Below are 12,874 nucleotides of genomic sequence, written 5' to 3' on the forward strand. Positions count from 1 at the left end.
AAACATATACATGTCAGAGATATGAATCCAGAAGCTGATGCTTGATTATGATGATTTTTTGACATTAAAATGATTGTCATTCAGTCATCTTTCATCTGATTGTCAAATGAGTACTTGTCCATAATGAGAGATATTGCTCTGGAATCACATTCATTAAAACAAAATGGCCACTAGTCGGCCATTTTGAATCTGATGTGGAAAACAAACTGACGTGCATCAATGTTCGATGATAATGTCTATCTGCGACAATGTCTTTCACGAATGAACTAACTGCTTTCCTATGGACAGCAAAAAAAACAAGTACTTCTTCTTCAGTATCTTTTCAAGGAAGTAGAATGTTTCATAATTTCAGAATGACATGCTTGCAGAATAAAAACAGCAAAGCCCCACAACACATATATATATAAATATTATGACAGTACTGAGTTGCCAGATTGAGTCAAAAGTGGTACCGGTATACCTTAAATAGTGTAGCATAACATGCACAGTGGCTAAAAAGTAATTTACAATCCAGCCTTGTGACGTCAATTTAAATCAGAATGGAACAAACACTCCCTGCAGGCATGACCACTTGCATGACTATCAGAATGCAATTAACGCACTGTAAAATATACAAAAAAAGGGTATATTCGCAGGATTTTATACTTTATATTTTTACGCTCTTTCAGCGAAAATAGCAAAAATAGTATTTTACAGTATTCAAATATGTATACATAAATATGTAACATAACATGGTTATGTATTATGCACTATACACAATATGACATGCAAGCATACACTGAGTATACTAAGGTAAACAGTACATTTTAGTTGTTTATGTGAATCTGTGGACACTCGCTTTGTGTAAAGAGCAACTATGAGATTACAATTAGAACTTTCTTGATTGAGCTTTCTTACCGCTACCACCACCACACACCCCCACAATACCCACCACCACCACACACCCCCACAATACCCACCACCACCACACACCCCCACAATACCCACCACCACCACACACCCCCACAATACCCACCACCACCACACACCCCCACAATACCCACCACCACCACACACCCCCACAATACCCACCACCACCACACACCCCCACAATACCCACCACCACCACACACCCCCACAATACCCACCACCACCACACACCCCCACAATACCCACCACCACCACACACCCCCACAATACCCACCACCACCACACACCCCCACAATACCCACCACCACCACACACCCCCACAATACCCACCACCACCACACACCCCCACAATACCCACCACCACCACACACCCCCACAATACCCACCACCACCACACACCCCCACAATACCCACCACCACCACACACCCCCACAATACCCACCACCACCACACACCCCCACAATACCCACCACCACCACACACCCCCACAATACCCACCACCACCACACACCCCCACAATACCCACCACCACCACACACCCCCACAATACCCACCACCACCACACACCCCCACAATACCCACCACCACCACACACCCCCACAATACCCACCACCACCACACTCAGGATAACAAGTAAATACTTACAACTTTGTCTTTATTATAGCGATTAAAAACTGAAGAATATTTTTCAGTGGCTCCATCAGTTATCAACATTATAACTTGATTGCACTCAGCTCCTAGACCAGTCTTTTTAAACTGAAAACACCAAAGAAATGCAAGTTTAATTATGAGTAGCATTTGAATTTTGATCTATCCATTATGGTTGACAACTACATAAAACAAGACATGTCATAATTTTACAGAATCTCTGTTAGTTCAATTGCTTAAAATTAGCTAAGTAATATACAAAGCATTATTCCAGAGCATCTATGTACCAATCCCTAGTGCAATCTGACAATATCAGTAGAAAACACGAGCTCCCATATTGTGCTTCGCAACGGATTCAAAGATAAATTACTCATAACACTACATATACTGTATTATTCTCAATGTCCCTTATAGGATAATATAACACGAATTGTATAAAAGTTGCTAAAAATAGTTGAAAAGCAATGTATCTGAGCAAAAATGTACTTTATTAATCTCAATGTCCTTATTAAAATAACTGACAGTTCCTGGAAAGCATATTACTAACATCTGGTTCTCATTATCAGCAGTACAAATGTCTTCATTCTGCCTACTTAGTTCTACCTCAAACAAATGTTTGTCTCTGGAATGGTATAAATGCATTCTTAATAAAGTATTTTCCATGATTCAAGTTTGAACATGATTGGTCAAGGCATGTCAGAGGTATGGCTCTGAAATAATATTCATCGAGCAAAATGGCCACCAGTTGGCCCTTTCCAATATGTGATATGAAAAACAAAATGGTGTGGTCTCATAATTTTCAGAATATGTTCATATAAAATACATTCATACCTGACACATCTGGTTCCAAAATGAAAGAAATACTTGCTTTTAAACAATTTTTAATGTTAAAATGGCCATCATTCAGCCATCTTGAATCTGATGCCCAAATGAGTACATATGTGCAACATGATGTACAGTGTAGGATTTGTAAAGCAACGTCACTGATTTGGCCCCGAAGAGCATTTGTGAAACAAAATGGACACTAGTTTCATCTAGGTCCCATTATGTACAATGTATGCACAAAGTTTAAACAAAATCCATCCATATACATGACTAAGATCTGGTTATAAAATTTAAGTATAAAAATGACAGCCATTCAGCCATCTTGAATTAGATTGTGAAACAAATTTGTATAGCAAAATGTATGATGTATGTTTGAAGTTTGTAAGTGACTAGCCTAGCATTACTGAGATAGAAGTGATCATACACACATGGATCAATTCGAAAGTTTCAATTTTTGGACTGTGTCCATAAGTAGTGATTACCTTTTCCAACAATATGAAAGCCGTTTCTAAAGCATTTCCAATATCTGCAATATTGCCAGGAGTTATGGTATTCAGTTTTTGCTGCACAATCTGTATGAAGATAATGATTTAGTCATGGGTGAAATAGGTAAGTTCAACATTGAAACTAAAACACACACTATATCAACAAACTGATATGCTTGTTGATGACATGACCACTAGATGGCTAAATTCCATTGAAATCCAAAAATAACTGAAAAAGTCATCTATTATGTCACACAGTTTATACAAAATCTGTATAAATGTATCTGATAAGAAGAGAAAAATTACTTGTCATTTTGAATCAAATCAAAAAATAAAATCATAAACACCAGTAACCCACAACAAATGATGTCAATAACAAAATTGAATGGAATCAGTCAGAGCAAGCCTGAGAATGAGTTGACACAATTGTTGATTTTTGGTGGTTTTTTTTGTGACTAAAATGTCCAAGGAAACCAAAAACTAATTGGTAATATGTCCCCTATTAACACATCATCCTTTATCACCATCAAATACAAATCATACACAAGTTCACATATGACTGAAGATTGTTGGGATCATCAGCAAATGCAAGTTTTTCATTTTAGAAGTTTATTGGAATAAAATTGCATTTCAATAAATGTGTAACAAAGATGGTGCATCATTTTACCGGAGGGGGGGGGAGGGAATTCAAGAAGTTTATCAGAACTATGTCTGTCAAAGACAAATAAAACATTCCCCGACACTACATAGATTCATAGCAAATTCAGCAATTTTTGTAATAAATTTATTCAAGAGTGTGGGGTTTACTTACATTTCTGTTATCTGAATTCGCTTGCACCAATGTTTCATTAAAACATTCTTCTAAATAAGTTATTTTGTCACTGAACTACAAAAAATAAGCATTTATCATATGAGCAACATTGATCTCCACAGTATCCAATTGTTTCAGCTGCAGCAATATTTTGCAATATTTGATCCACATCACAGGATATTTTTTTACCCTCTCCAACACAAAAAATATTAACATTGCTTTTTGCAATACCACATTATATCTAACACCTATTCACGAGTACAATGTTAATTGTTACTCATGTGAATGGGTGAAGTCTGTATCAACAATGAGCTGTATAATTATCACTGAAAAAAGTGTTAAAATCTTTGTTGATTGCTGAGTTTATCCCTTAAATCTATTAATATCATGATTGAAAAAAAAATGTTTTCCCACCCAAATCAATGCCAAAAAATTGTAGTACAACATCAGCAATTCTCTTTCGTGTGTTGTTCACCATTCAGTGGGGTAGCTGAACCCTAATTATTCATATATTGATATTGATATTGAATTTATTGCATCCTTAGAAATAATTTCCATTGGTTGACAGCAATAAAATGTTAGTAATAAAGTACAATACATATAAAACTAAAGTAAAAGTAAAATGTCAGTTATTGTTATTTCTGATTTCAAATATTTTGTATAAGTATTCACCAACTTGTCTTATTAGTACTTCTTCTCTTGAACTCATAATATATTTAAATATCTGGTCATCACTTTTCAATTCTTCTGGAATACTGATATTATTAAATAGCTTTTGTCTTTCTGTTTGGTACCTAAGACATTCCATGAAGAAATGTTCTTCATTTTCAATTTTGATCTGGGAACATTGCTTACAGATTCTGTCTTCTAAAGGTATTTTGGGTTGGGTATGTCTACCCTTCTCAATTTCTAATACATGACTGCTTATTCTGAAACGAGTCAATAAGATTTTATGTTTCAGATTACATAAAAGCAAATATGGTTCAAAAGTGTATGAGTCTTTAAACTTTATATACGTTCTCAGTTTTCTATTATCATTTGTTACACTCAACTTCCAGAACTCTACATACCTTTGTTGGATGTTGTTTCGTATGTTTTTTATTTTACTGTGTGGTAATTTTTGAGGTATGACAGACGAGGACAAGTTTGTAATATTTTCGGAGACCATGTTTTTTACTGATGTAAACCAATTTAAATGTTGTTGTTTTTGTTCTTCAAAGGCTTGTTTTGTAATATTACTGTCTGGTAAGGCACTAATATGATACCAGTATTTAATAAGATTTTCCTGAATATCTATAAGTAATGGGAATTTACCAAGTTCAGCTCTGCATGCTGCATTTGACGAGAATTTACTCACACCTAGTATTTTTTTTGCAGAATTTCAAATGTAACTGTTCAATTGGTGTTTTGTCCCATCTATTATTGTCTAGTATGTCATGTCCCCAAGTTGTTGATCCATATAACAAAATTGGTTTAATACATATCTGAAAAAGGTGCATAAATGTTCTACAGTCAGTCTCTCTTGGCATTGCTTTCAACAGTGCATACATTGCTCTAGTAGCTTTGTCTGCTAAACATTGTCTTGTTTCTTGGAACTTTCCATTTGATTGTAAAGTTATACCTAAATAAATATAAGAATTGACACAACTTATATTTTGTTCTTGGAATTGAAATAACTCTCTCTTTCTCATTGCTACCTTTTTGAAAATCATAACTTTGGTTTTATTAAGATTTACCTGGAGTTTCCATTTGTGGCAGTATTCAGATAGTTTATTTAATGCATTTTGCAAACCTAATTGTGTTGTTGAAATCAATACTAGGTCATCTGCATAAAATAGAGAGTTCATTTTATAATTATTTAATGTTACCTGGTTTACTGAATCTTTTAATGTGTCATTCAAGTCATTAACATAAAGATTAAAAAGCATTGGACTTATAGTACATCCCTGTCTCACACCCTTATTTGTATTAAATATTGGAGATATTTTTTTGCCAAAGCGAATACATGTTTTAGTATTGTTATACATGTTTTTAATCAAATGATAAAGTTTCCCATCAATTCCGTTCTTTAATAATTTATAAAATAAACCATCCCTCCAACATATGTACCAAACAGAAAGACAAAAGCTATTTAATAATATCAGTATTCCAGAAGAATTGAAAAGTGATAACCAGATATTTAAATATATTATGAGTTCAAGAGAAGACGTACTAATAAGACAAGTTGGTGAATACTTATACAAAATATTTGAAATCAGAAATAACAATAACTGACATTTTACTTTTACTTTAGTTTTATATGTATTGTACTTTATTACTAACATTTTATTGCTGTTCAACCCAATGGAAATTATTTCTAAGGATGCAATAAATTCATTATTATTATTATGTACAACAATAATACCCCCTGCCCCAGAATAGACTAGCTTAACCTAAGCTATTTTCTGCTGCTCATCTTATATAGTTATAAACTTTAATTTAATGTTAATTTCATCTTGATTTTAATAGTTATGTATCCTGTAGCATTAGGTGAATAAATTATTATTATTAACATATTTAAATGAGAAAGTAATTTGAGCAAGTTGGCACCATCCAACAACCAAAAACACTCACTGACGATGAAACAAAGTTGAATTTAACTTGCATTACATAATAATCCAACGAATTAATAATCAACAATTGCAAAACCTCAAAAACAAGTAAAGTATTCCCTTGTGAAACACAGCATGACCAGATTGTGCTATCGTTATCTAAACAGCAATGCATTGATGTTTTCTTTATTTGAAACTGCATGTACTGTACACGTATACTTCTTGTTACCAACAAATAAAAACTATTAGTTATTATGTAGAAATACCAATACTTTTTGTACTATTTTTTCTACAGATCTTGCAGTCATCTGTTCTAGAGGCAAATTAAGGCCTTTCACTCTTCTCTGATGCCTAAGATAATGAGATGCCTAAATAAGAGAATTTACAGTAATTCTTTGCACACATTCATACCAAAATCTTGGATGAAGTGGTTACGACTTTCCTGATTCCTGATGTCTGGGAACATGTGTAATAATACCTGAACATCATGACCTCCATGCAATTCTTGCAAGAAGGATTGAAGAGAGATATCAAGGGCAGTGTTTTTCTCAGATAGCTATCCGTAGTTGAACATTATATTGTATTATAATAATTTTATTAACTTACTGCGAGAACATTGAAAAAATCATCATCACCCAAGGTATCAATAAGCGTCCTGACAGTGTGTATAGCAATTTGATTACGTAGTCCTAACATACTACCACTGGTATCAACTAATATCACCATATCTTTTGGAGAGGTAGCTGCTTGAATATACCTATGTAACAAAACAGAAAAAAAAATAACATCAACAGCCTTGAATACTGTATATCACTTCAATTTAGCACAAAATATTTTATAGCAACTTTTATCAATGTCTAATTCACAAATGCCGTCAAATTTCCTGTTGCAAAAATTACAGTACAGTGGAAAACATATCCAAATATTCCAACAGCAATCTGGCTATTTCAAACTAATCAAAATATTCTGAGAGCAATCAGGCTGCTTCAGACTATTTCAAATATTCCAACAGCAATCAGGCCATTTCAGACTATTCCAAATATTCTGACAGCCATCAGGTTATTTCAAACTATTCCAAATATTCTGCCAGCAATCAAGTCATTTCAGACTATTTCAAATATTCTGACAGTGATCAGGTTATTTGAAACTATTTCAAATATTCTGACAGCAATCAGGTTATTTCAGACTATTCTAAATATTCTGACAGCAATCAGGTTATTTCAAACTAATCAAAATATAGCATTCAAGCTAGTTCAGACTATTCAAAATATTCTGAAAGCAATCAGGCCAATTCAAACTATTATGAATATTCTGACAGCAATCAGGCCATTTCAGACTATTCCAAATATTCTGACAGCAATCAGGCCATTTCAGACTATTCCAAATATTCTGACAGCAATCAGGCCAATTCAAACTATTATGAATATTCTGACAGCAATCAGGCCATTTCAAACTATTCCAAATATTCTGACAGCAATCAGGTCAATTCAAACTATTCCGAATATTCTGCCAGCAATCAGGCCATTTCAAACCATTCCAAATATTCTGCCAGCAATCAGGCCATTTCAGACTATTCCAAATATTCTGACAGCAATCAGGCCAATTCAAACTATTATGAATATTCTGACAGCAATCAGGCCATTTCAAACTATTCCAAATATTCTGCCAGCAATCAGGCCATTTCAGACTATTCCAAATATTCTGAAAGCAATCAGGCCAATTCAAACTATTCCGAATATTCTGCCAGCAATCAGGCCATTTCAAACTATTCCAAATATTCTGCCAGCAATCAGGCCATTTCAGACTATTCCAAATATTCTGACAGCAATCAGGCCAATTCAAACTATTATGAATATTCTGACAGCAATCAGGCCATTTCAAACTATTCCAAATATTCTGCCAGCAATCAGGCCATTTCAGACTATTCCAAATATTCTGAAAGCAATCAGGCCAATTCAAACTATTCCGAATATTCTGCCAGCAATCAGGCCATTTCAAACTATTCCAAATATTCTGCCAGCAATCAGGCCATTTCAGACTATTCCAAATATTCTGACAGCAATCAGGCCATTTCAGACTATTCCAAATATTCTGACAGCCATCAGGTTATTTCAAACTATTCCGAATATTCTGCCAGCAATCAGGCCATTTCAGACTATTTCAAATATTCTGACAGCAATCAGGTTATTTCAGACTATTCTAAATATTCTGACAGCGATCAGGTTATTTCAAACTAATCAAAATATAGCATTCAAGCTAGTTCAGACTATTCAGAATATTCTGAAAGCAATCAGGCCAATTCAAACTATTCCGAATATTCTGCCAGCAATCAGGCCATTTCAAACTATTCCAAATATTCTGCCAGCAATCAGGCCATTTCAGACTATTCCAAATATTCTGACAGCAATCAGGCCATTTCAGACTATTCCAAATATTCTGACAGCCATCAGGTTATTTCAAACTATTCCGAATATTCTGACAGCAATCAGGCCATTTCAAACTATTCCAAATATTCTGACAGCAATCAGGCCATTTCAGACTATTCCAAATATTCTGACAGCCATCAGGTTATTTCAAACTATTCCAAATATTCTGCCAGCAATCAGGCCAATTCAAACTATTATGAATATTCTGACAGCAATCAGGCCATTTCAGACTATACCAAATATTCTTACAGAGATCAGGTTATTTCAAACTATTCCAAATATTCTGACAGCAATCAGGCCATTTCAGACTATTCCAAATATTCTGACAGCCATCAGGTTATTTCAAACTATTCTAAATATTCTAACAGCATTCGGGCTATTTCAGACTATTCCAAATATTCTGACAGGGATCAGGTTATTTCAAACTAGTCCAAATATTCTGACAGCAATCAGGCCATTTCAGACTATTTCAAATATTCTGACAGCATTCAGGCTATTTCAGAATATTCTAAATATTCTGACAGCGATCAGGTTCTTTCAAACTAATCAAGATATTCTGAGAGCAATCAGGCTGCTTCAGACTATTCCAAAGATTCTGACAGCAATCAGGCTATTACAAACCATTTCAAATAATCTCACAGCAATAAGGCCAATTCAGACTATTTCAAGTATTATGAGAGCAATCAGGCCATTTCAAACTATTTTGAATATTTTGACAGCAATCAGGCCATTTTGGACTATTCTAAATACTCTGACAGCATTCGGGCTATTTCAGACTATTCCAAATATTCTGGCAGAGATCAGGTTATTTCAAACTATTCCAAATATTCTGACAGCAATCAGGCCATTTCAGACTATTCCAAATATTCTGACAGCCATCAGGTTATTTCAAACTATTATGAATATTGTGCCAGCAATCAGGCCATTTCAGACTATTTCAAATATTCTGACAGTGATCAAGTTATTTGAAACTATTCCAAATATTCTGACAACAATCAGGCTATTTCAAACTACTCAAAATATTTTGACAGCATTCAGGCTATTTCAAACTACTCAAAATATTCTGACAGCATATTTCAAAATATTCTAAATATTCTGACAGCGATTAGGTTATTTCAAACTAATCAAAATATTCTGAGAGCAATCAGGCTGCTTCAGACTATTCCAAAGATTCTGACAGCAATCAGGCTATTACAAACTATTTCAAATAATCTCACAGCAATAAGGCCAATTCAGACTATTTCAAATATTATGAAAGCAATCAGGCCATTTCAAACTATTCCAAATATTCTGACAACAACCAGGTTATTTCAAACTATTCCAAATATTCTGACAGCAATCAGGTCATTTCAGACTTTTCCAAATTGTTCAGACAGCAATCGAGTCATTTCAAATCAATACTCAATAAGATATTAAGCAACTCACCATCCTCTTTCTCTACAGTCAAATAAATCCAACTGGCTCTCTTTATCTCTACTCCATTCAATTCCTAATGACAGAGTTTATCAATTAAGCTATACTATTTAGTTATTGAAATTTGAAGACACAAAAGTAGGAAGTAAACTTCATCAAAACTAAAAACAAACTGTCATGCATGCAACCCATTATGTAACAAATTCAATAAATTTGAGTGTATATGAGAAATTCATATTAAGAATTGTGTTTTGTATTGCATACAAGTATTACATGTATATTACCGGGATAATTCCTGAAGAATCCTGTATAACTACCAAAATATTGCCATGTTAATGTTGCATCATTTTTGTAGTTTTGACTAAATACTTCATCCAGCTGTTCAGTAAAATAAATGTCCCTTAAAACTTCATCATCTGAAAAACAGAAGTTGAATCATGATTTAGGGTAAGGTTTTATTAAAAAAGAATGATAGTTAAATCTGTTGTTGCTTTAAGGTAGCGAGAAGGGAAATTTTCACTTTTTTCTTGATTTTTCAAAAATTTATAAAATGGTTACTTTAGACCTTGATACATCACCCCAGGTTTACAAAAGATCGAAATTGCGAAATAACGTTGCTCAAATTAGTGTATTAAAACATTAGCAGAAAAGACTACAACTGCCGTTTCGTGGATATTTGCATAGTGTTTATCTTTGGAAGGAATTAAATGATAAAATCTTATCTGTATACTCTGTTGTTGACGATTCTGATATAACGGGTGATAAGCTTCCAGTTGCAAACAATGCGTGTTTATCTAACGTCCATTGTCAGCATTATTGTCAGTCGAGACTTCGTCGGAGAAACATGGTCATACAGTACTCATTTCGCCCAACCTTCCGCTTCCGGTCGAAAAAAAAGCGGAAATTGTCCGGTTGAATTCAACAAGCGGTCGCAAAAGCGAGAGAAAAAGGTGATTGGAAAGCGGAAGCGGGCGGGAGGTTGTGCGAAAGGAGTACTGTAACTTTGCACAACTTTCTTTTAAATCATTTTATTTTCCAAGTCAATATTCTATTTTACTAATACATTTTTTTTTCTAACGCAATGGCGAAGAAAAGAAAGAAAGCGTTGACAGACGAGGCAAAGAAAAATCTGCCACTCAGTGTCGCACTCTGACACAGCAATTTTTTTTCAAACATCGGCCATTTTGTTTCACCATGAAAACCGTTTTATTAGATGTCTTATCTGAGACACTTGAAGGATTAGCTTGTTTGTAAACTGTCAGCGTGTACAGTGGGACAGTAATGTTTGTCAGAAGATTATCCCTCGTTGTTCGTTTGCATAACAATGGAAAACCCGAACCTTCCTGGAGTACGGACTCAAATGCCAGCAGTTTTCTTCATTTTTCACGCTCGAGCTTGAAATTATTCATTATCTGACACTCTTTATGAGTTCTATGATATCAGTGGTTAATATGTTTGACCATTTTTAGTGTATATTTATAATAATGCAGCAAATCTACAGTGTTTTATTAACCAAAACTGTTTTTCGCGTTATTCTCGAGTTGAAGTTTTGATCGAGAACGACTCATTGGGACCGCCGCCAAATTAAGTGCGTTCGGACTAGGACATTCAAACTCGCAGTTATCGTTCAAAAGATAATGATGGTGCGAAATATGTCTGGGTTTTTAAAGAAAATGTTTTGTCACAGAATAATAGTCTGTTAAAGGTGCCAAGTATGAAATAATTTGGGGACAAAAAAACAAACCTGCATAGAAATCGGAATAATAGGTCTTTTGATTATCGGAGACGCATTTCAATGGACTTGATTACTGTAATGTTCTTAAAGAATAATTATGAGACAGTTTATCTGAGGGAAAGGACTGGTTTGTTTATTTAACCAACTGATGACTGAACCCTGGTTGCTAGGTGCTACTGAGCATGCCCGCATAATTAATTACAAGACAAGACTAGGTCAAAGGTCACAATAATACAGAAGTAGAATACTACATCTCTCCTCTCTTTTAGATAAACAAAGAAACTCACGAAAGCATGTATAACAAATATCAATATTTAAAAGTCTTAAAAGTCTTCAAATTGTAATTGTTGATATTGTGAATATCAAAGTCAAAGAACGAACAATATTTATGAAAGTATGAACTTGAACTTACAATTTTTTTAAAACATAGGCATATGTTCACTCAATAAAACAAAAGAAATTACATAACACTAACTTCAAAATCGTTTCAATTGTGAGTGAAGGGATCGACGTCCTTCTACTCAAATGCCATTATTTTCGGATTATTTTGCCCAAATCACGAAAGTATGACATGTTTTAGAAACTAAGTTATGTAGTCTTGAAGATAACTTGGTTTTTGTCTTTCTCTCTTGGATCTACGTATCGATTCTGGTGGATTTGTTGATGTTTGAGGATTGTCTAATATTTGAAGATTGTCCGATATTGTTTGATTAGTTTCTACATTATTTTCATGAGGAATTCTCTTAAAGAATGAAGCATTTCTGGTGATCTCATGATTTCCTCTCTGGACGGTGGTCATACTGCCTTTCTTACTCACAACTTCATATGGCTCAGGATTGAATGGAGTTGACATTTTATTTCTCTTTTGTTGTTTTACAAGGACTCGGTCTCCGATGCCTAAATCTGATGCTTTAGCATGGTTGCGTGTGTCTGCATACTTTTTCATGCATAATTTTCTCTTTGCATCACTTGCTTGAATTTTCCTATCAGGTTTATTATTATATATCTGAGGTAGGGTTGTTTTCATTTTT

General features: G+C 34.3%; 1 protein-coding gene across 2 annotated transcripts in view; it reads right to left on the reverse strand.

The window, feature by feature from the left end:
* The window catches only part of LOC102808683 (voltage-dependent calcium channel subunit alpha-2/delta-3-like), a 311,772-nt gene that overhangs the window by 271,542 nt on the left and 27,356 nt on the right, over positions 1-12,874 (reverse strand). For both annotated transcript variants that reach the window (XM_085496670.1, XM_085496668.1), the window contains exons 6-11: positions 10,393-10,524; positions 10,121-10,184; positions 6,876-7,026; positions 3,679-3,753; positions 2,865-2,954; positions 1,555-1,665 (exon numbers count right to left, since the gene is read on the reverse strand). In XM_085496670.1, coding sequence (XP_085352796.1) covers positions 1,555-1,665; positions 2,865-2,954; positions 3,679-3,753; positions 6,876-7,026; positions 10,121-10,184; positions 10,393-10,524 — 623 coding nt within the window. The remainder of the gene's footprint in view (positions 1-1,554; positions 1,666-2,864; positions 2,955-3,678; positions 3,754-6,875; positions 7,027-10,120; positions 10,185-10,392; positions 10,525-12,874) is intronic.

This window comes from Saccoglossus kowalevskii, chromosome 3 (genome assembly GCF_978046115.1).
Source record: "Saccoglossus kowalevskii chromosome 3, keSacKowa6.1, whole genome shotgun sequence".
NCBI lineage: Eukaryota > Metazoa > Hemichordata > Enteropneusta > Harrimaniidae > Saccoglossus > Saccoglossus kowalevskii.